The sequence below is a fragment of the Artemia sp. Qi Xiang Cuo genome, chromosome 5, assembly GCF_049724085.1.
Source record: "Artemia sp. Qi Xiang Cuo chromosome 5, ASM4972408v1, whole genome shotgun sequence".
NCBI classification, from domain to species: Eukaryota; Metazoa; Arthropoda; class Branchiopoda; order Anostraca; family Artemiidae; genus Artemia; species Artemia sp. Qi Xiang Cuo.
In genome coordinates, this window is record NC_142798.1 from 81,959,309 (window position 1) to 81,982,319 (window position 23,011).

Below are 23,011 nucleotides of genomic sequence, written 5' to 3' on the forward strand. Positions count from 1 at the left end.
TGCAGCGGTAAGGCGACTTACCTATAGCTGTAGTCGCTAAGGTTCGAACCTCAAATTTTTTTAAAAAGAAAACTAAAGACTTTTTAGTCTTTGAGTAGACTAAACACTTGAAAATTGTAATTATATAAATGAAATTTTAACTTGTTTTCAAAATAGAACTATACATTAGAAACTAATTTCTGCTCAAGAATCTACGAATATAAGTGAAAGCAAAGGGCACGAAACGTATTGAACTTTTTATAACTTGGTCTTTTTAGCTGGTTTTCTTAAACTTACCGACCTTTTATTTATGCATTTATAAATTACGTCAATTTGATACCTATCTTATGTAAAGTCCAATATATTTTGCGCGCCTAATTTTCATTTATATTCATGGGTTCACGAGAATAAAAATATTTTTTACTTTTGAGTCCTTTTTCAAAAGATCTTTAGTTTTCTTTTATATTTATTATTTTTGTTGGCAGCCCATTAGGCAGTCAATTCTTAGATATTTTCAAGCATATACTGAAATAACAAAAAGAGGACGGGTTTAAACCACCTTTTCAATGCTGAATTTTTGCTGGGATGTTATCTTGACCTATTTATTTTTTGTTTTTTTGTCATGAATCATCCGTCCAGGCCGAAATTTGAAAATGAAAAGGCTAAGATTTTTGTTCGAAAATTTTATTAACTTTAGTTATGACAAAAATTTCGTAACAGATGTGTATCTGTCGTTTTAAATAGAAAAATTGTTAGCGATAACTTATGCCAAGGAACATGTTTTTCCGAATGTATGGCAATTTGTCGTTAGAAAGAATCGCTGGAACAATCCTTCAGCAAAAGTTCTTGCAAATAATATATTGTGGATTTAGTAGAAGGTTTTCCTAAAAACTTGGAAGTTTCTTGATTAAAAAAAACAAATAATGTATAATTAATGTATTTCACAGCTTTTCAAAAATAGAATACAAAAGTATTTATGTTTAAAGTATGGAGAATGTCAAAATATAAACATTTTTGCCCCCTGAACCCACCTTAAGTCTATTCATACCTAAAAACCACGAGTTTCCAAGATTTTTGTTTTGCCTGCTTGAAAATTATAAAATTTTAGGACAACTACAAATTTTTGTCAATGTTGCTATGTTTAATTCTGACATTTTATATACATTTTTCAAACATTTACACTCGATTGATTCCCAAAAGCAACTTACCTTCAAAGAAAAGCTGCATTTTAATAGGCAGTTTGGAGCCATATATCTTTAGCTTTTTTTTCGACTGATTTTTCATCCACTTTTCTTTTCTTTTTTCAAATATGGCAGGTATTACTACAAAAAACTACTTAATTGTATATGGAGATCTTTTTAACTAAAAACTGAAGTTTCTGATTTTTCTTCTTTTTTATTCAAACTATGAAATACCATTTTCACCTTCGTTGGTAATTTAAAGGGGTCGATTTAATATTTTGTGATAAATCGCATAATTCTCTGAAATTTTTGGAACAATGAGCTAGTTAACATTTACATTTCCAAGGATATATAAAATTTTTTGTTAGCAATTTATTGCAGCAATTAAAACAGCAGAAACACTTCTTAAATTTATTGACACTTTGAAGCTCTGGAACCATGCAGCAAGGACGTGTAGGGGCCACTTTTGTTCGAAGAGAACATTTGACCTTTTTAAGATGATATGTCTAATGCTTTGCAAAGAACGGTGCTCGATGCTCTTCATGTTTCTTCTCTGTTTCTCCTGTAATAAAATCCGGATAAGCAAAATCTCCTGATCGTTCCCCCTAAAATTTCTATTGAGGTTTTTCTTAATTTTTATTTTTATCAAAAAATTTTCTATTTTTGAATTTTTAGAAATAAACTCTTATTCGTCTTCATTCTTAAAGTAAAATACTAATTCTGGAATTTTATTCAATCTAATTATTTTTAATAGTTCCAAGGGAAAGGGTAGTCTACCCTTTTCCCTCGAAACTTTTTATTTCACGAGGAAAATATAAAAACTAAAATGAATTTTATAAACAGAAAATTGACAATGAAACAGTTGAAACAATTGAGATGAAAAGGAAACAGTTCTTGTCTAAAATTAAAATTTTTTGCTTTGAAGATGATATGCATCAAAATATATGAAATCTTGAATGAGGACCACACTGTCCTCAAAGCAAAATTTTGAAGAAACATAAATTGAAAACTACGCTTTGCTATAAAAAGGAGAATATATAAACCTCATAAGGTTTTGTTTTTTTCCTGTGTGTACAATTCAATGTTTCTAGTTTTGTAGATAACGCAGAAAATTTTGGCTCATTTTTTTTTTTTTTTTTTTTTTTTAAAGTTGAAACCTTGACAAAAAAAGTAAGAAGACTCCCAACTTAACTTATAGTATGTATACCATCCCTGACAGAATAACACTATGTCTCCCCAAATACTCCTTATTCTCTGAGCTCTTGGTGTGCCAAAATTCAAGATTTAGAAATACTGACTTTATGAATCCAATCCAATAAATACTGATTATGATCTATACCAATATGTACTAAAGACTAATCAACATCAGTCTCAAGTTCTAAACTACAAATTAGCCAATTTGGCTTGGATTTTAGTTTGATTGAAATATTAGGAGAAACGAAATCATTTTTTTTTTGTTATTGAAAAAATTAGTTTATTGAAAAAAATTTATGTTATTGAAAAAAAGTTTTCTTTCAATTGATAAAAAATATCCCTAAGCGTAGTTTGAACACTTATCTTTGTGCTCTTCCAAAAATTCCAAAGGTGTTCTTCCAGTCATAACCTATCGATTTTAACTTTTCTTTCATTATATTCCTAAAAAATTTGGGACTAAGCCAAAATTTTCACGCAGCTTATTGTTTGATACACGCTCAGTCAAACGAGTACTTAAAATTGGCCTCGAACAGCTCCTATAGGAAACATCTAGTGCTTCTTCCTCGGCCTCTTGAAGCGTCAACTTTTCAGGGCTATACTTAATGATCTCTTGCTAGGGTAACTTTTAGTATGCTAAGCTTAGTTGGAACACGTATCTTCTTGTTCTTCCAAAATTTTCGAATTCAAGAGAAACTCCCTCTACCCTCTCTATTGTACTTTTGGCATCCAAAATCTTTATTAAGTACGCTGTTCATGTAAATAAAGCTATGCACTTGCTTGATTTTCTTGTTACTTAGCATTAGCTCTTGATTTTCATTTGAAGTAAGATTACTGGGCAAATTTTCTCCCCCCCCCCTCCTCCTTTGATTGTTGACATCCCCAATGATCTGGTTTCTCCTTTGGAAACCCCCTTCAGGAATATCCCCCTTCAAAAAATATAATGAGTTCTTCCCTAATAGTTGATTCGTGATTATATATCACATATCCTTCGTTTGAAGATCTTACATCTAAGATCTCACATCCTTCTGCAAAGATTTCCGTTCTTTTAACTCATCTTTGTTCTAAGCTCATTGATGTTAGCAAAAAGTGTGAAGGATGCCACCTTTCTGCCATATAGAACAATGATCAAAGAACTCATCATTGTTCTTAAAGCGCTGATAAGAGCAGAAAAATGAAAGACGTTAGCAAAAGAACGCTATAAGATATAAGATCTTAATGCTAAGATTTCACTTTTAAGCGTTCTTTATCAAAAGATAGAAGATCTTAGCACAAAGATGAGTAAAAGAACAGCCCTAGTATTTTGGCCCTACTCGGCCAAATATAGCCATTACAAGATTCAAATTTCAGAATTTAGAATTTTTTATGGTAAAACCTATTTCGTTACCCACGAGGAGTACTTGAAATTTATATATCCGTTTGAATGGGCCCTCTTTCTATAACCTAGGACCATTAATTTAATACCATTTTCTCCTGAAAAACAATAAAACATCCATTTTTATGAAAAATACAAAATTTGCATTTTTTTTTAGATCTGAGCTTCAAACCTTAGAAATTCTGACCGATGGAAAAGTTTGGATAAAGATCAGGACTAAAGCCTTTTATGGTGTTTCCTCTATTTCAAAATGAAAATAGATATTAATATAACTTATAATAAATGTTAATTTATGTTAATATGCTAATATTTACTGTTAAGTAAAAACAAACTTAATGAGCTGTACATTAATGGTATCAGCACCAGACGCAGGTTGTTTCGAAATATTTATGGTAATGAAATTCATTTTTTTTCAATTCTGATGTTTATTTTCAAGAGTTGCTTTTCAGAGATGTAATATGCTATGGAGTAGGGGTGATATTTCCCCCCCCCCGGAAATTTAGCGTCTTTGAAAAATCTTGTCAAAACTAAGATAGGACTACACGATTCAAGCATCCACAGAAAAAGATCAGTTTTATTCAATATATATTTGCCTTTATGGTATAATATGGCTCATTACACTTAGTCATTTTTACTTGACTTGGAAAAATCGGCTCCAACTTTGCCCTCCACTCTTGATGAAATTACACCCCTGTCACTTTTTAAATACCCTTCATTACCCTAAACGCTTTGAAATGATATTTACAACATGACGTAAAATATTGGAACTCAAGCTGTCTTCCTTTGCGCCATTTTTTCTGTTTTATCTTCTCTCCTTTTTTTATTCCTTAGTTTCTAAATAGATATGTAAATTATTGCTCATTATATAAATATCACAGGATTTTTATGAGATATACTCTTGTTTTCAGTGTATTTTATATTGTTTGTATAATAACAAAAGTTACACATCAACTCAAAGAATTCTTGTCTTATAGTTAGGTACATAAGCGCCAATTTCCATAAGGTTTGTGCATTTATGGTAAAAGAACTAAAATTTACACACATATGTAGAAAAATACGGAGAATCTGCCAGGGGACAGAACCACATTTTTTGAGCCCGTTTATTTTGCGTTTCACCACGTTTTTCCGCGCGGAAAATTGTGTATTTTTTAAATTGAAGTATTTGGACGTTTGAAGGATCATTTTTGGTTGATTCGGGTCTGCTGATTTTGAAAATGTGCCCATTTTTGAAATCAGATCAGTAGTTTGTGAGTTATTGTCATTTTCATCATCGCGGGTCGTGCTCTTTTCTGTATACTGAGCTAGTAGATGCGCTTAGAGTATCTTTCATGGCTAAATCGAGTAAATTGAGTCTGAGAATCTGCCTAATTTTAATATCCAACCATCCGTTACAGAGTTATCATCACTTTCATCATCACCGGGTGTAGACTGTCTTTCGTATATCTACATTACAAATTGTTCTTCACCTTAATGTGCAAGTGACGACTGTGGTCTGAATGAATGGACCATTTGCGGGTTTAAAAACGCGACTCAAAATACCTCACATAGCTAGTAGATTTAACAAAGAAAAGAAGAAAATCCACGTGACACGTACTTTTTAAAGAGAAAGCATATGAGAAGAGAACAAGTAACGTACCATTTACCTTTAATAAGTGCTGTTTTCTTTTATAAATGTCTTCATATCATGACATACAATATTCAGAAGACTGTATTTTTGCCGCTTCTATGATTTCTTGATGTTGTCTCACCGCGTGACTAATAGTCTTTCCTGCCTTAAGCTTAGTTCTGACAGAGCGCGAATTTCGTATCGCCTAGGGAATTTCGCGTCGCCCCGCGGAGAAAATACGCTTCGTTCATCGAAATCTTCGCTTCGCAGCGCTTCAAGCTCAAGTTGAAAAAATTCGCATCGCTATCGTGATTCGCTCCAGAAATTCTGTAAATAGGCCTCACCCACACTTTTTTTGGCTTTTTTCTCAAGTTCAAAACTGACTGGGCGAGCAAGCAAGCTGCAGCAGCACTGATGAGTCTCTTTTTTCTTTTACTTTTGAACTGCATTTTCTCAATAGTAACGAAATTCGCGGACTGTGAGAACTACATGGCGAATTCCCCAAAGCGGCGCGATGCGAAATATCGCAGAGCAAATTTTGTTCGCGCTCTGTCAGAACTAAGCTTTAAGTATAAAAGCGATATTAGGTATTTGTGTCGCGCACAGACAAATTTTTTGAAACTTTGCACACAGACAAAATTTCTTATGATATTTTCGCTTTGAAGGAAACAGTTTAAAATACTGCCCATTCACGATATTACTTATCGTCTAGGATCTGACTGGTCTCGCAGCCTTCTCTTTTTGCATGCCTTCTCTGGATACAATACGAATTCTCCTTTTGCTTTTCTTGGAAAGCACGGTGTTTGGAAGACCTGGAATGCTGTGGAATCCATTCTTCCGACTTTTGTTACTCTGAGTTTATCAGGAGCCCTGCTCCTAGATTGTCACTTTACATACATCCAGCGATTCGTCGTCATTCTGTACGAAAAATCAAGCTGCTTGTCTGAAGTAAACAGTGTGCGGAAGGAGCTTTTCACACGAAAAACAGCCAGAATGGAAAGACTGCCCCCAACAAGTGGCTGCTCTTGAGCAACATACCAAACGCGCTTACTTGCAGGCTCAGATATGGGCATCGGTTTTGTACGGCTGGGTGAAGCATGACGGAAGCTGGGAGCCTTTCTGGACTAATCTTCCTGAGGCAGCGACAATTTGCAAAGAGCTGTTCAAATGTGCCTGTAAAACAAAGTGCAAAAACAGGTACAAATGTGCAGAATCTTCCCTTAAATGCACAGACCTTTGTTCGTGCAAAGGTTGTGATAATCAGTACAATCAGCAATGCACTTTTTGTAGTTTTAATTGTTGGAAGCCAATTTCGACCTGTATCCTGTCTGTGAGAACCTCATTTTCTTTTTTAGCAATCTTTATGATGAAACGAGTCGAAAGTGACTATTTTATTCCATGGATCCATGTGATTGTTTAACTATTTTGAAATACCTGAAGTAGTTTAGTATTCTACATTTTATTATCATAATAGTATGTTTCTTACGTCCGAAGTTCCTTAAGTCAAGCTGTTTGAGTTGAATAAATGATTTTTTTTTTTTTTTTTTTTTTTTTTTTTTTACTGAAAGCTTATTGAGAAGGTCTGAAATGGTAATTAATTACTTACAGTCAAAAACTTATGATCTCCTCCGGAGCTTTATAGGAAGGGCATGAGTTCTTGTTAGAGTATGGCATAGAAACCATAGTTGTGAAACTGATAATTTGTGAATCAAAAATTCGATTGCAAAAATCCACATTTTTGGAATTGCGAGACTCGAAGTAGTCGGAAAAGAGATCTAAAATTCGGTCCTCGTTTATTCTCAAAATTTGTGTTTTTTTACTTCGCGCGGAAAAACGCAAGGTAGTGCAGAACATCGGAGACCAATTTGGATGTGCGACTTAGTCGATTCTTCACATTTTCCGTAACATGTTCACCAATTTTTATGCGATTACGATGAAAAATACAAAGTCAGAAAGCGGAAATTACTAAGAAGTGCATGGAGCGTAGTATTAAAAATGATGATAACTCAGTAACTATGAGTAGAACGAAAAAAGTAAGCATATTTTTGGGATCAGGAGAGACAAATTAGTTAGAGAGGATCCTCTGATCGGAAGAATTTTCTACTCTGAAAGTCAGCTATTTTTCCCGCGCAGAAAAACGGAAAACGGCACGATAATCGCGTCAGAAAATGTGGTTCTGACCTCAGTCAGATTCTCCATATTTTTTTGCACATATCTGCCAAATTTCATGCTTTTACCATAAAATGCACAAACCTATTTGTTATTTACCTAACTATGGGGAAGCCATCCCTTTTTTTCTCTTGAAGAACGTAAGAGCCATATTCTCCGCGAGTAAACATTTTCTGCGTTTTTTGGCAATGCTCTCAATTGTGTTATCTTAAATTGCACCCTAACTGAAGCAATTTTGATCAGATCTAGAAACATTTCTATTTTTATTTTGATTAAGGTAAAGTTTAAAAAATTCTTGTCCCTCCACTTTCTTCAGTTGCTGAACTATTTGGTCTAGTCTTGGCTCGCTAATATGGGTGTCCAGACTGACAGGGTGTCGAAAAAGACAATTATATGTACCTCCCCTCCCTTTTACCTGAGAAAAAGGAAGACAATGAAAATTCCAGTTTTTTGCATACGCCACTGTGTATTCTCTCTCCTTTCCCCTTTCGTCCTCATGTTTATGTAAGACTAAGTAATTTTTATTTTAGTGGATATATTGTTACCTATTAGCTAGGGTTGTAACTGGTAAAATTGGTCATGGTAAAATTCGATATTTTACCGTAATTTTACGGAGCCCCGTAAAACTGGTATTTTACCTGTTTTGCGTAACTTCCATATTTTACCTAATTTATGTATTTTACCGGTATTTCATGTATTTTACCGGTATCCTACATATTTTACGACGCCTTGCAATTTTCAGAGCACAAAAACGCTAAGAGGCTGGTGGAAATAGGGTTCAATATGGTTTTGTTTTGTGTATAGGGTTGCCACCGGTGACACTTTAGTGTCCCTTTTGATACTTTTTTTTAAATGGCAGTTTTTGGGACACCTGATACTATTAGGACACTTTTTAGCAAAAGTGGCACTTTTTTTGCTAAGTAGCACTATTTTACAAAAAAAGAATTTTTTCAGACAAAAAACCGGAAGGAAAACTGTCAATTCAGATATGCATCGATATCCTTTTTCTGTCAGTTAAGATTCTTATCTCAACTCCGCGCGCGGCAATTATTGGATGCAAGAATCTTTCTGTGCGGTGAAAAACATAAACGTGTTTGTCTCTATCTGTGTGTGAGAAATATTTATATTCTTATTCTTATCACTGATAAGCGAAGATCATTCAGTGATCTTTGGTACGAAATACTTGGCAATGAAGAGGACAGAGACAGACATTTAACTGCAATGTGGTGGAGAAGCCTTCCATTGTTTTCAGTTGTTTAGTTCAACTATTTTGTGTTGTTGCAATAATTTTGTAGGCTCATAGACGATAAGTCAGTCAAGCAGTTTGCAATTCTTGAGTGGGTCTGAATTCAATTTTTATGTTTTATTAGTTCAGGGTTGACTACAATTCAAAGAAGAAAAGAGCAAGAAAAGCTACGAGTGTATTTTTGTGCCACTATGTTAATAGCTATAACTATGTTAACCAGTCACTGGGCCAGTGACTGCTTAACTCTACGCGTCTTTTCATCGATTTCCTTGACTGGAGCTCTTGAAGCCCAGTGACTGAGAAGCTCACTGGTGACATCACACAACGACTCAGCAACGCAAAAACATCCACTGAGCTCACTGGCGTCCCATAAGAATATCTAATGACCTCTTCAGTGACTGGGCCAGTGACGCAAAAATGCGCTCTAACATTTCCGTTCATATTTTTCATATTTTTTCTTTGAACTCTTAGCAATGGACAAATGGATATTCATACATAACCATCATTCTAAAAAAATTGATACCAAAACTTCCATTATCTTAAATCCTATGCAATCATTAGAAAAATCACAATCTAATTTCACTTTTTTTTCTTACTTAAATTTATGTTACATCATTACATAAATTTAATTTGGACGCACTTCCTCATTTTAGTTATTTCATTCACACTAATTTTTGATTTTAAATGTGCTTTCATGCTGATAATCTAAATGCTCGTTTTTTATTATAAAGGTGCTTTCATATTGATACTTCCTATGCCCTTATTATAAAATTCTAGTTGACTGTTCCTATGCCCTAGTCCCTGGAGACATTGTAAAGAAAAATATACTGGGAGTGGTGAGAGTTCTCGTGAAACTTATTCTATTCAGGTTGTGATAAACAGATTAGATGATATAGCTGTCTTATTGTTTTTCTACTAGTTTTTGACAAATAAATTATTTGAAAGAGTTAGTGTCTGAACCACTATTAATTGTGTTTATGATAGGGTCATCAATAGCTACGATCTATGTTTGTGGCATTCTCTTCAGCATTTTCGGAGAAAAGAAAAGTTTCAAGCATCTGAATGCACTGTAATAATCCAAATAGTCCATTCTATGGAAAAACTCGATGAACAACCCTTAATGTAGACGTGTATTGCTATCCCTTTTTTCCGTTTACTCAAAAGAAAAAAAAATGAAGGTTTTTCCTCTTTTCTTTTTCCGTTCCTTTTTCACACTATGAACAAAGTCTGCTCAGAAAAAAAAAGAAGAAGAAATTACTCTGTGGGAGGAGTTCCCATTTTATACAGTAGGCACCATTTGTGTTTTAACAGGTTTTTAGGAGGGGGGCTGGAAAGTTGACAAGAGTGGAAGTGCTGCGCAAACTCGGAAATCAGCACTGACTAAGTAAAATCAAAATTTCTATCTGATAGTTGATAGATGGCATTAGATCTGACATTTCATGTTGTAGAATTTAAAGATGCGGGAAACCACGCGGGGATGATCCCAAGCGGATTGGTCAATATTTTCAATTTAAAAGGCTTGTTGATATGAATGCGAGCGACGCAAAGCGTCACGAGCGGCAAATTTTTTGAAAATAACACTTTTTACAAAATTGACACTATTTTGCCACCCAAAGTTGCACCAAAAAAACCGGCTGAGTGGCAACCCTGTTTGTGTATAGCTGTTCCCCGGTTTAAACAGTCGTCTGTCTTTCTTAGTCTTAGGTCTCTTGTTATCAGAACGATAAAGTGTATTATAGTACAGGTAATTATAATTTTAAAATGGTGAAATATTAGCTGAAATAAAATTACATTAGTTCTGTGAACTGTTAAAGACAGAATGGGCTACAAGCAGGATTGACATATGACAAACAAGAAAAAAATAATAATATTAAATAGCCGAGAAAAATGTGAGCCAACGGACAAAAAAGAAGTGAAAATTATAGAAACAAATATTTCGTCAGGGACTTCATCTCCTCAGCAGTCTTCAGTGCTCAAAAAAAAAAGGAAAACTAAACTTTTGAATTATCTATAACTGAGCAGAAGAAAGACTGTTCGATTGCCTTCCTAAAAGAATGCGGAAATCCATTTCCTTTAAATATTAAAGTTACCTCATCAAACAGAACTACATGATCTGGATTTTCAACAATGTGGAGGGCCAGAGTAGAATCAATATCCTCAATTTTATTTTAGATTTCACATCTCAGAAAAATCTTGTATTCATGACGTCTTTTCCCTAGGAGCCGTTGTTTACCCCCCACACACCCTAAAAATATCCGCCCCCCCCCCCACAGACCTCCCTACCCTGCGGAAAATTCCCCCTATTTTCCCCTTGGATAACTCTGGATATTCATTAGAAAGGTACTGACATTTCTATTCTCCTGTCTATTCTCCTGTCTATAGTAAAAACCCGTAAAGATTCAATGTATTAATATTTGTTTGTTTATCTTTTCCCAATGCCACTTCATGTGGAAGGGGTGGTCAAATTAGCGTTTGAGGAAGCTCGGTCAATTGAAAGTTGGATGTTTCAGTGCTCTTTTCTAAGGTTTAGCCGGCTTTTCAACCAATTGCTATCGAATGAGTTGTTAATGACTACAGAAATTCTTTTTCTAGTTTAACCGTTCTTGTGTTTCAACAGTTGTTTTGAAAGTATCTTCAGATAAGTACAGAGTTAGCTCTAAGGGAGATTGGGAGTGGAGGTAGAAATTGATATATAATCCTCAGGGTCGTACCCAAAACTTTCGTTTGGGGAGGGAGGGGGGCTTCGGAACAGGCATGGTCACCTGAATCAGAATCTTCAAGGAGAGGAGCTAGATTTTCAAGCAAATCCTGTTGATGACAGTCTTAATGACTGTGAAAGTGACTGAATGTTCTGCTATTATGATCCAGTGCTTAGTTAATCAAAGTCATCAAAATGTTACAAACCTCTTTTTCACTTGTATTTGGTACTTTAATAAATAAATGAAAAATAACACGTATATGATGTTAGGAATGTGACTGAATACGGCTATTTAATATATGCAAGGCTGTTAGGGTTACATTTCTTAGGTTTAAATGTGGGAAAAAATATCTATTTTACTTCCAAATAATGGTAAATTTGATGTTATTTTATTTTTTATTCTTCTGTAAAAGTCAATGTCTGAAATCAGGAACTGTCCAATTATTGAGGTATTACTCTAGGCACAAGATTACCAAAGAGATAAACTGGACAGTTAATTAAATCGATGAAACTATAGATGAAGGAGCATTACCTTTTTTAAGCCCCAGAAAATCAGAATCATTAAAAAAAATCTTTAAAAGCTGTAAGTGATGCTGTAAAAGAAATGCTCAACTGGTCGTGTAGCTATAGGGCAATTCTAAAACACCAATTTTACACTGTATTTCCTAGGAAGTACCTTATTTTACCAATTTTACTTACCGAGTTTTTATTTTACGGTAATTCTATAAGACTATTATTACATTTAATGTGCTTTAAGTGATATGTCCCTTTCACAATGATCTGTTGGCTGCTTAGAACCTCCAGAATCGTCCAAAAGAGTAGAGCAGTGGCTCCCTATCATTTTGATGGCTTTATTTCAGGCACTCAATTTTGTTTAGACTAACCATTTTTACTCATCGCATTTCCATGATACTAAAAATATGGGGCTATTTGTCCTTAATGAAACAAGGGAAAATGTAATTAGCTTCCAAAAATATATCATAGGCAGCACAATAGCGCTGCCTAAGTAAAGAACGATGTTGGCACAATTTTTTTTTGGGGAGGGGGGCTGGTCTTAGACCAGGACACTTCGTATCGAAGGAGTTGTCGTAGAAACTTTGAAAAGGGTTCATTCGATTTGAAATTGCAATGGCTTGTGCCCTTTTTCATAAACGAAAGTGATTGGAAGGCAACTAAATCCCTTTCCACTCCCATCATTTCCCCAAACATATCCAATCAAAATTTTGGGATGGCCATTTATTCAACGTAGGTGAAAGATCTAGAAATTATGTCTTTGAGGAAGATACTGCCCCCACAGTCCTCAGGGCAAGGGTTTTAATTTATGCCCTTGGGGTATATAAGGTTTTTATTGAAAGAGTTGTCATAGAAACTTCAAATAGGGTTCATTGAATTAGAAATTCAATGGGCCAGTGCCCTTTTTAATAGTCAAAAGTGATTGGAGGGCGACTGACCCCCCCCCCTCCGCTCACATCCACTATTTCCTAAAACACATCCAATCCAAATTTTCAGATAGCCATTTTGTCCAACCTAGTTGAACAAAATGGCCCCCCACGGCCCTCAGGGAGAGGGTTGTAAGTTATGTCCTGGGGGCTTATAAGGTTTTTATAGAAAGTGTTTTCGTAAAAACTTCAAAAAGGGCTCATTTAATTGGAAATTGAAATGGCTAGTGCCTTTTTTAATAGTTGAAAGTGATTGGAGGGCAACTAACCCCCTCTCACGCCCACCATTTCCCCTAACAAATGCAATCAAAATTGTGAGGTATCAATTTTGTTCAACGCAGTTGAGAGTTTAGGAAATTAAGTCTTTGAGGATGATAACACCCTTTGAGCCCTCCAGGGCACGGGTTGTAAGTTATGCCCTGGGGGCATATAAGGTTTTTGTAGAAAACTTTGTCGTAGAAACTTCAAAAAATCTCATTTGATTAGAAACTGAAAGGGCTAGTGTCCTTTTTTATAGTCGAAAGTGATTTGAGGACAGCTAACCCCCCTCTCACGTCCACCATTTTCCCCCACACATCCAATCATAATTTTGAGACAGCCATTTTGTTCAACGTAGTTGAAAGTTCTGGAAATTATGTCTTTGAGGATGACAAACCCCCAGACCCCACAGGGCAAGGGTTCTAAGTTATGCCCTTGGGGAATACAAGGTTTTTCTAGAAAGAGTTGTCGTAGAAACTTCATAAAGGGTTCACTCAATTGGAAATTGAAAGGGCTGGTGCCTTTTTTAATAGCAATTAACCCCCCTCTTACGCCTATCATTTCCCCAATCATGCAATCAAAGTTTTGATATATCCATTTTGTTCAATGCAGTTGAAAGTTTTGGAAATTAAGTTTTTGAGAAGGATAAACCCCCACGCCCCTCAGGGCAAGGGTTGTAAGTTATGCCCTTGGGGCATATAAGGTTTTTATAGAAAGCGTTGTCGTAGAAACTTCAAAAAGGACTCATTAGATTGAAATTGAAAGGCTTAGTGCCCTTTTTAATAGTAGAAAGTGAATGTAGGGCAAAGAACCCCCCTCGCACGTCCACCATTTTCCCACACACATCTAATCATAATTTTGAGACAGCCATTTTGTTCAACGTAGTTGAAAGTTCTGGAAATTATGTCTTTGAGGATGAAAAACCCCCAGACCCCACAGGGCATGGGTTCTAAGTTATGCCCTTGGGGAATACAAGTTTTTTCTAGAAAGAGTTGTCGTAGAAACTTCATAAAGGGTTCACTCAATTGGAAATTGAAAGGGCTGATGCCCTTTATGATAGAAACTAACCCCCCTTTCACGCCCACCATTTCCCTAAACACATGCAATCAAAGTTTTGAGATATCCATTTTGTTCAATGCAGTTGAAAGTTCTGGAAATTAGATCTTTGATGATGATAAACCCCCACACCCCTGAGGGAAAGGGTTGTAAGTTATGCCCTTGGGGAATATAATGTTTTTATAGAAAGGGTTGTCGTAGAAACTTCAAAAAGGACTCATTAGATTGAAATTGAAAGGCTTAGTGCCCTTTTCAATAGTAGAAAGTGATTGGAGGGCAAAGAACCCCCCTCTCACGTCCACCATTTCCCCGAGCGAATCCAATAAAAAATTGAGATAGCCATTTTTTCCAACGTAGTTGAGCGTTCAATAAATTAGGTATTTAAGAATGACACCCCCCCCCCATCCCACAGGTTAAGGGCTGTAAAGTATGCCCTAGGGGCATATAAGGATTTTACAAAAAGTGGTGTTGTAGAAACTTAAAAAAGGGCTCATTCAATTGGAAATTGAGAGGGTAGTGCTCTTTTTAATTGTTGAAAGTGATTGAAGGGCAACAAACCCCCCTTTTGCCCACCATTTCCGAAAATACATCCAATTAAAAGTTTGCAATAACCATTTTCTTCAACGTAGTTTAACGTAGTTTTGAAGTCAGGTCTTTGAGGATGACACCCCCCCCCACAACCCTCAGGGCAAGGGTTGTAGGTTATGCCCTGGTGGCATATATGGTTTTTATAGAAAGTTTTATCGTAGAAACTACAAAAAGGGCTCATTCGATTGGAAGTTCAAAGGGCTAGTGCCCTTTTTAATAGTCGAAAGTGATTGGAGGGCAACTAACCCCCTCTCTCGCCCACCATTTTTCCATACACATTCAATCAAAGTTTTTAGATAGCCATTTTGTTCTACGTAGTTCAAAGGTCCAGAAATTATGTCTTTGAGGATGACAAACCCCCCACAGCCCCCTGGGCAAAGGTTCTAAGTTATCGCCTGGAGGTATATAAGGTTTTTAATGAAAGTGTTGTCGTAGAAAGTTCAAAAAGGGCCCTTTCAATTGGGAATTGAGAGGGCTGGTGCCCTTATTAACAGTCGAAAGCGATTGGAGGGCGAATGCCCCCCCACGCCCATAATTTCCCCAAACACTTCCGATCAACATTTTGATATAGCCATTTTGTTGAATGTAGTCGAAAGGTCAGGAAATTATGTGTTTGAGTATGACAGCCCCCCTCCCCCCACAGCCCTCAGGGCTAAAGTTGTTATTTATGCCCGGGGGCATATAAGCTTATTATAGAATATGTTGTCGTAAAAACTTGAAAAAAGGCTCATTCAATTGGGAATTGAGATGGCTAGTGCCCTTATAAGTAGTCAAAAGCGGTCGGAGGGCAAATAACCCCCCATGCCCATCATTTCTCCAAAACACTTCTGATCTACATTTTGATATAGCCACTTTGTTGAACGTAGTTGAAGGGTCCATAAATTATAATTTTGAGTATGACAACCCCCCCCCCCCCACAGCCCTCAGGATTAAGATTGTAAGTTATACCCTGGGGGCCTATAATGTTTTTATAGAAAGCGTTGTAGTAAAAACTTCTAAAAGGGATCATTGGATTGGAAATTGAGAGGGATATTGTCCTTTTAATAGTCGAAAGTAATCGGATGGAGAATCCCCCTCCCTATTCCCATCATTTCCCCAAACATTTCCGATCAACATTTTTATATAGACATTTTGTTCAACGTAGTTGAAAGGTCTGGAAAATATGTCTTTGAGGATGACAGCCCTCCCACCATAGCCCTCAGGGCAAGTGTCCTAATTTGTTCCCTTCGGGCATATAAAGAAGTTAAAGAATTTCCCCAAACACTTCCGATCAACATTTTGATATAGCCATTTTGTTGAACGTAGTTGAAGGATCCGGAAATTATGTTTTTGAGTATGAAAACCTCTTTGTCGTACAAACTTCAAAAAGAGATCATTGGATTGGAAATTTTGAGGGCTATTGTCCTTTTTAATAGTCGAAAGTAATCAGAGAGAGAATCATCCGATTATTCCCCAAACATTTCAGATCAACATTTTGATATGGACATTTTGTTCAACGTAGGACTCATTCGATTGGAAATTGAGAGGACTATTACCATTTTTATTAGTCGAAAGGGATCAGAGGGCAAATACCCCCCGTGCCCATCATTTCCCCAAACACTTACAATCAAAATTTTGAAATAGCCATTTTGTTCAGCGTATCAGAAAGTTCTGGAAATTATGTTTTTGAGGATAAAAATCCCCCCAGCCCTCTAGGCAAGGGTTGTAAGTTATGCCCTGGGGACATATAAGGTTTTTATAAAAAGCGTGGTCATATAAATTTCGGAGGGGGATAATTGGATTGGTAATCAGATATCTAGGGCTCTTTTTAAGATTCAAAGTGATCGGAGGGCAGCTACCCCCTCCCCTCCCCCCCATACATCATACTGTCCCGAAATACATCTAATAGAAATTTTTAGATAGTCATTCTATTCAAAATAGTCTACATATCATATAACAAGGCGTTTGGGGTTGAAACAAACCCTAGAGATTAGGGGCAAGCGTTGTAAGTTATGCCCAGGGGGTATTTAAGGTTCTAACGGAAGGGATCCACGAACGAACTCCTTATATGGGCATAGAATACAGAACGAACTCCTTATATGGGCATAGAGTCATTACGGAGAACACGTGGTTAATGGGGTCAATGACCTCTTTTTTCCAAGGTCGATTTATTTGATGTTTCTATGTGTAATAGCTCCGGGACGAAGGTTGCACATGCGCATTGAATTCTAACGGGAACAATTTTATTGATCTAGGACTCGAGGGGAAGTGAATTTCCGAGAAATTGATTGCGTAATCAAAGTGTGTCAACAACAACAACATCGACCTTGACATTCGCTGAGAGCGTGCACTTACAACAACAACAACATCGACCTTGGAACACCTGTGCTGTCGACCTCAATTCACCTATCGTGAATCAATAATTCCCCTTAGAAACAACAAATTAATTTCCCCTTTCTTGACAGATCAATTAATCAATGACATCATCTGTCAGACTTTAAAAATTTTCGCCTAGAAACATTTCTCCGGGAATAGATCCAAGTCATTAATGTCTTTGCCTCGGGAACAGTTCTTACTGGTCGAACTCCAAAGGATATTAATAACCAAAGGCCATGGAAACAATTCTGCAAGAAACATCTTAGCGATGAATTGTTTTAGCGCGCGAAATCAGGTTTCTTATTAATTTGAAATGCGTTAGCGCAGAGATGCCAATAACAAAGGAACACGCTGAATTTACGTTTAGGGATTATTTGGGCGAAACCGTTTTAGACAGGTTATGGAACTATTTCGGTGAAACAGATAGAGACATTTTAAAAGAAGATTTTTGAAGAGATTTTAGAAGAGAATTTAATGGTGAAACTCTGTGGTCTTTATAATACACAAGTTTCATTTGAACAGTGTTGTGAGGTCCTCTAACCCAACCCCAAAGGGTTCCAATCCTCCTACCCCAACCCGAAGGAAGCCCCCGGTCCTCAAAGCCCACCAAACTCCCAAAGGCCCTCCACCGGTCCCCCAAAGGCCCACCCAGACCCCCAAAGGCCATCCCCAGGCCCCAAATGTCCCCCAGGCTCCCAACTGTCCCCCGGACACTCAAAGGCCCCCCAAGCTCCCAAAGGGCCACCGGCGCCCCAAAGGCCCACCCAGACCCCCAAATGCCATCCCCGGGCCCCCAAAGGCACATCGAGCTTCCAAAGGACCAACGGGGTCCCAAAGGCCCTCCACCGGTCCCCAAATGGCCCCCCGGCCCTCAAATACCCTCCCTGTTCCCCACCCGCCTACCCGGACCCCCCCAGGACCTCCCCGGACCCCAAAGCTCATCCCCCGGCTCCACCCTGTCCCCCCGCACAAACCCACGACACCCGATCAACCCGGGGTCCCCCGATCCTCAAAGACTAAGCACGAAACCCCCGCTTTCCTGGCTGGTGATTTGATGACACCTATGATTGGGGATTTATCGTTTGCTACTTCAGGCTGTTCTGAGCTAGGTTTCTTAGCCTTTCATAGGTGAATGCTGTCTGAAACCAATAGTTTGGGATGAGTAGTTTGCTATTTCAGGCTTTTATGAGCTAGGTTTCTTAGCCTTTCGTTGGTGTGTGTTGACTGAAACTTATGATTTGGGATATGTAGTTTGCTATTTTTGACTTTTCTGAGTTAGATTTCTTAGTCTTCCATAGGAGTGTCGTGTCTGAAACCTATGATTTGGGATGTGTAGTTTGCTATTTTCGACTTTTCTGAGCTCGATTTCTTAGCCTTTCATAGGTATGCGTTGTCACAAAATTATGATTTTGGATGTATAGTTTGCTATTTCAGGCTTTTCTGAACTAGGATTTTCTAGTATTTCGTAGGTGAATGTTGTCTGAAACCAATTGTTTGGGATGAGTAGTTTGCTATTTTGACTTTTCTGAGCTAGGTTTCTTAGTCTTTCGTTGGTGTGTGTTGACTGAAACCGATGATTTGGGATTTGTAGTTTGCTATTTTTGACTTTTCTGAGCTGGATTTCTTAGTCTTTCATAGGTGTGTGTTGTCTGAAACCTATGATTTGGGATAGGTGGATTGCTACTTTTGACTTTTCTGAGCTGGAATTCTTAGCCTTTCATAGGTGTTTGTTGTCTGAAACATATAGTTTGGGATGTCTAGTTTGCTATTTCTGACTTTTCTGATCTAGGTTTCTTATACGTTCATAGGTGAGAGTTGTCTGAAACATATGATTTGGTATATGTAATTTTATATATCTGACTTTTCATAACCGGATTTCTTAGTCTTTCGTAGGTGTGTGGTGTCTGAAACCTATGATTTGGGGTGTGTGGGTTGCTATTTTTTTTGAATTTTCTGAGCTGGATTTCTTAGCTTTTTGTAGGTGTGTGTTGACTGAAACCTATGATTTGGGATGGCTAATTTGCTATTTTTGACTTTTCTGAGCTGGATTTCTTAGTCTTTCATAGATGTGTGGTGTCTGAAACCTATGATTTGGGAGGTGTATTTTGCTTTTTCGACTTTTCTGAGCTGGGTTTCTTAGCCTTTCATAGGTATTTGTTGTCTGAAACTTCTCGTTTGGGATGAATAGTTGGCTATTTCAGGCTTTTCTGAGCTAAGGTTTTCTAGTATTTCGTAGGTTAATGCTGTCTGAAACTTATGATTTGGGATATGTAAATTACTATTTCAGGCTTCTCTGAGCTAGGTTTCGTAGACTTTAATAGGTGTGTAGTGTCTGAAACCTATTATTTGGGATGTGTAGTTTGCTATTTTCGACTTTTCTGAGCTTGGTTTCTTAGTCTTTCATAGGTGTTTGTTGTCTGAAAAATATAGTTTGGGGTGAATAGTTTGCAATTTTTGAGTTTTCTGAGCTAGGTTTTTTAGCCGTTCATAGGTGAGTGTTGACTGAAACCTATGATTTGGGATATGTAGTTTGCTATTTCCGACTTTTCATAACCGGATTTCTTAGTATTTCATAGGTGTGTGTTGTCTGAAACCTATGATTTGGGATGTGTGGGTTGCTATTTTTGACTTTTCTGAGCTAGATTTCATAGCCGTTTATAGGTGAGTGTTGTCTGAAACCTATGATTTGGGATGGTTAATTTGCTATTTTTGACTTTTCTGAGCTAGATTTCTTAACCTATCATGTGTGTGCCCTTTCAGAAAATTATGATTTGGGAGCTATAGTTAGCTTTATGGACTTTTCAGAGCTAGGATTCTTAGTCACTCATAGGTGTTTGTTTTCTGAAACTTCGAGTTTGGGATGTGTAGTTGGCTATTTCAGACTTTTCTGAGCTGAGGTTTCTTAGTATTTCATAGGTGAATACTGTCTGAAACCTATGATTTGGGATATGTAAATTACTATTTCGGGCTTTTCTGAGCTAGGATTTCTTAGTCTTTCATAGGTGTGTGTTGTCTGAAACTTATGATTTGGGATGGGTGGTATTGACTACTTTGACTTTTCTGAGCTAGGTTTCTTAGCCTTTCATAGGTGTTTGTTGTCTGAAACCTATAGTTTGGGATGACTAGTTTGCTGTTTTGACTTTTCTGAGCTGGTTCTTAGCCGTTCATAGGTGAGTGTTGGCTGAGCCTATGATTTGGGATATGTAATTTGCCATTTCGACTTTTCATAACCGGATTTCTTAGCCTTTCATGGGTGTGTGATGTCTGAAACCTATGATTTGGGATGTGTGGGTTGCTATTTTTTGACTTTTCTGAGCTAGGATTTCCTTAGTCGTTCGTAGGTGTGTGTTGACTGAAACCTATGATTTGGGATGGTTAATTTGCTATTTTTGACTTTTCTGAGCTAGATTTCTTAGCCTTTCATAGGTGTGTCCTTTCAGAAAATTATGATTTGGGAGGTATAGTTTGCTTTTGGACTTTTCAGAGCTAGGATTCTTAGTCACTCATAGGTGTTTGTTGTCTGAAACTTCGAGTTTGGGATGAGTAGTTGGCTATTTCAGACTTTTCTGAGCTAAGGTTTCTTAGTATTTCATAGGTGAATGCTGTCTGAAACTAATGATTTGGGATATAGTATTTAGTAGGTGAATGCTGTCTGAAACTTATGATATGGGATATGTAAATTACTATTTCAGGCTTTTCTGAGTTGGATTTCTTAGTCTTTCGTAGGTGTGTGATGTCTGAAACCTTTGATTTGTGGTGTGTAGTTTGCTATTTTCGACTTTTCTGAGCTAGGTTTCTTAGCCTTTCATAGGTATGTTGTCAGAAAATTATGATTTGGGATGTGTAGTTTGCTATTTCATGACTTTTCTGAGCTAAGGTTTTCTAGTATTTCGTAGGTGAATGTTGTCTGAAACCAATGGTGCTTGGGATGAAGTAGTTTGCTGTTGCTTAGACTTTTTCTGACCTAGGTTTCTTAGTCTTTCGTTGGTGTGTGCTGTTGACTGAAACACTACTACCGATTTTGGGATATGTAATTTGCTATTTTCTGACTTTTTCTGAGTTGGATTGCTGTACTCTTCCATAGGTGTGTGGTGACTGAAACCTATGATTGGGATGAGGTAGCCTAGCTATTTTTGTCTTTTCTGAGCTGAGATTTCTTAGCCTTTCATAGGTGTGTGTTGTCTGAAACTAATGAGTTTGGGATGATGTAGTTTGCTATTTTGACTTTTCAGAGCTATGGTTTTTAGCCTTTCATAGGTGTGTCCTTGTCAGAAAACCTATGATTTGGGATGGTATAGTTTGCTATTTTGGACTTTTCTGAGGCCTAGGATTTCTTAGTCACTTTCATAGGTATGTTTGTTGTCTGAAACTTACGAGTTTGGGATATGTATAATTACTATTTCAGGCTTTTCTGAGCTAGGGTTTTCTTAGTCTTTCAGTAGGTGAGTGTTGTCTGAAACCGAACTTTTCAGAGCTATGATTCTTAGCCTTTCATAGGTGTGTCCTTTCAGAAAATTATGATTTGGGAGGTATAGTTTGCTTTTGGACTTTTCAGAGCTAGGATTCTTAGTCACTCATAGGTGTTTAATGTCTGAAACTGAGTTTGGGATATGTAAATTACTATTTCGCTTTTTCTTGAGTGGATTTCTCTAGTCTTTCATAGGTGTGTGTTGTCTGAAACCTATGATTTGGGATGGGTGGATTGCTACTTTTGACTTTTCTGAGCTGAATTTTTTAGCCTTTCCTAGGTGTTTGTTGTCTGAAACCTATAGTTTGGGATGACTAGTTTGCTATTTTTGACTTTTCTGAGCTAGGTTTCTTAGCCGTTCATAGGTGAGTGTTGTCTGAAACCTATGATTTGGGATATTTAAATTACTATTTTGGGCTTTTCTAAGCTTGATTTCTTAGTCTTTCGTTGGTGTGTGTTGTCTGAAACCTATGATTTGTGATGGATGGATTGCTACTTTTGACTTTTCAGAGCTGGATTTCATAGCCTTTCATAGGTGTTTGTTCCCTGAAACATATAGTTTGCGATGACTAGTTTGCTATTTTTGGCATTTCTGAGATAGATTTCATAACCGTTCATAGGTGTGTCCTGTCAGAAAACTATGATTTCGGATATGTAAAATGCTATTTTGGGCGTTTCTGAGTTGGATTCCTGAGTCTTTCATTGGTTTGTGATGTCTGAAACCTGTTATGTGGGGGGCGTGGGTTGCTATTTTTTTACCTTTCCGAAATATAGTTCATAGCCGTTCATTGGTGTGTGCTGTCTGAAAATTATGATTTAGGATGGTTAAATTTGCTCTTACCGGCTTTTATTAGCTAGGTTTCTTAGCCTTTCATAGGTGTATGTTGTCAGAAAATTACGATTTGGGATGTATAGTTTGCTATTTGAACTTTTCAGAGCTAGGATTCTTAGTCCATCATAGGTGTTTGTTGTCTGAAACCAATAGTTTGGGATGACTAGTTTGCTATTTCAGACTTTTCTGAGCTAGATTTCTTAGCCGCTCATAGGAGTGTGTTGTCTGAAACTTATGATTTGGGATATGTCAAATTACGTTTTCGGGCTTTTCTGAGTTGGACACTTCTAAATTTTTCCACACACGAAAACTTACACACACACACGTCAAAACTTACACACACAAAAGCTTAGACACACAAAAACTTACACACACACACACACAGAAACTTACACCCACACGCAAAAACTTACACCCACACGCAAAAACTTACATGTACACAAAAACTTACACACACACTAAAACTTACACACACGCACAAAAACTTACACACACACACACAAAACACACACACACACAAAAACTTACGCACACACACACACACACACACACATACACACAAAACTTACA

At 37.0% G+C, this 23,011-nt stretch overlaps 2 protein-coding genes across 3 annotated transcripts in view; both read right to left on the minus strand.

Moving 5' to 3' along the window:
* Nucleotides 1-894: 894 nt before the first annotated feature.
* Nucleotides 895-23,011, minus strand: part of LOC148952624 (major facilitator superfamily domain-containing protein 6-A-like) — a 747,865-nt gene continuing 725,748 nt past the window's right edge. Inside the window, exon 12 of one of the 2 annotated variants that reach the window (XM_089089986.1) lies at nucleotides 895-1,722. In XM_089089986.1, the coding sequence (XP_088946112.1) occupies nucleotides 1,667-1,722 (56 nt within the window). In that variant the 3' untranslated portion in view covers nucleotides 895-1,666. The remainder of the gene's footprint in view (nucleotides 1,723-23,011) is intronic. The other variant, XM_089089985.1, reaches the window with a different exon arrangement.
* The window catches only part of LOC148952625 (uncharacterized), a 184,708-nt gene continuing 168,088 nt past the window's right edge, over nucleotides 6,392-23,011 (minus strand). The window contains exon 6 of the mRNA XM_089088644.1: nucleotides 6,392-6,505. Coding sequence (XP_088944770.1) covers nucleotides 6,392-6,505 — 114 coding nt within the window. The remainder of the gene's footprint in view (nucleotides 6,506-23,011) is intronic.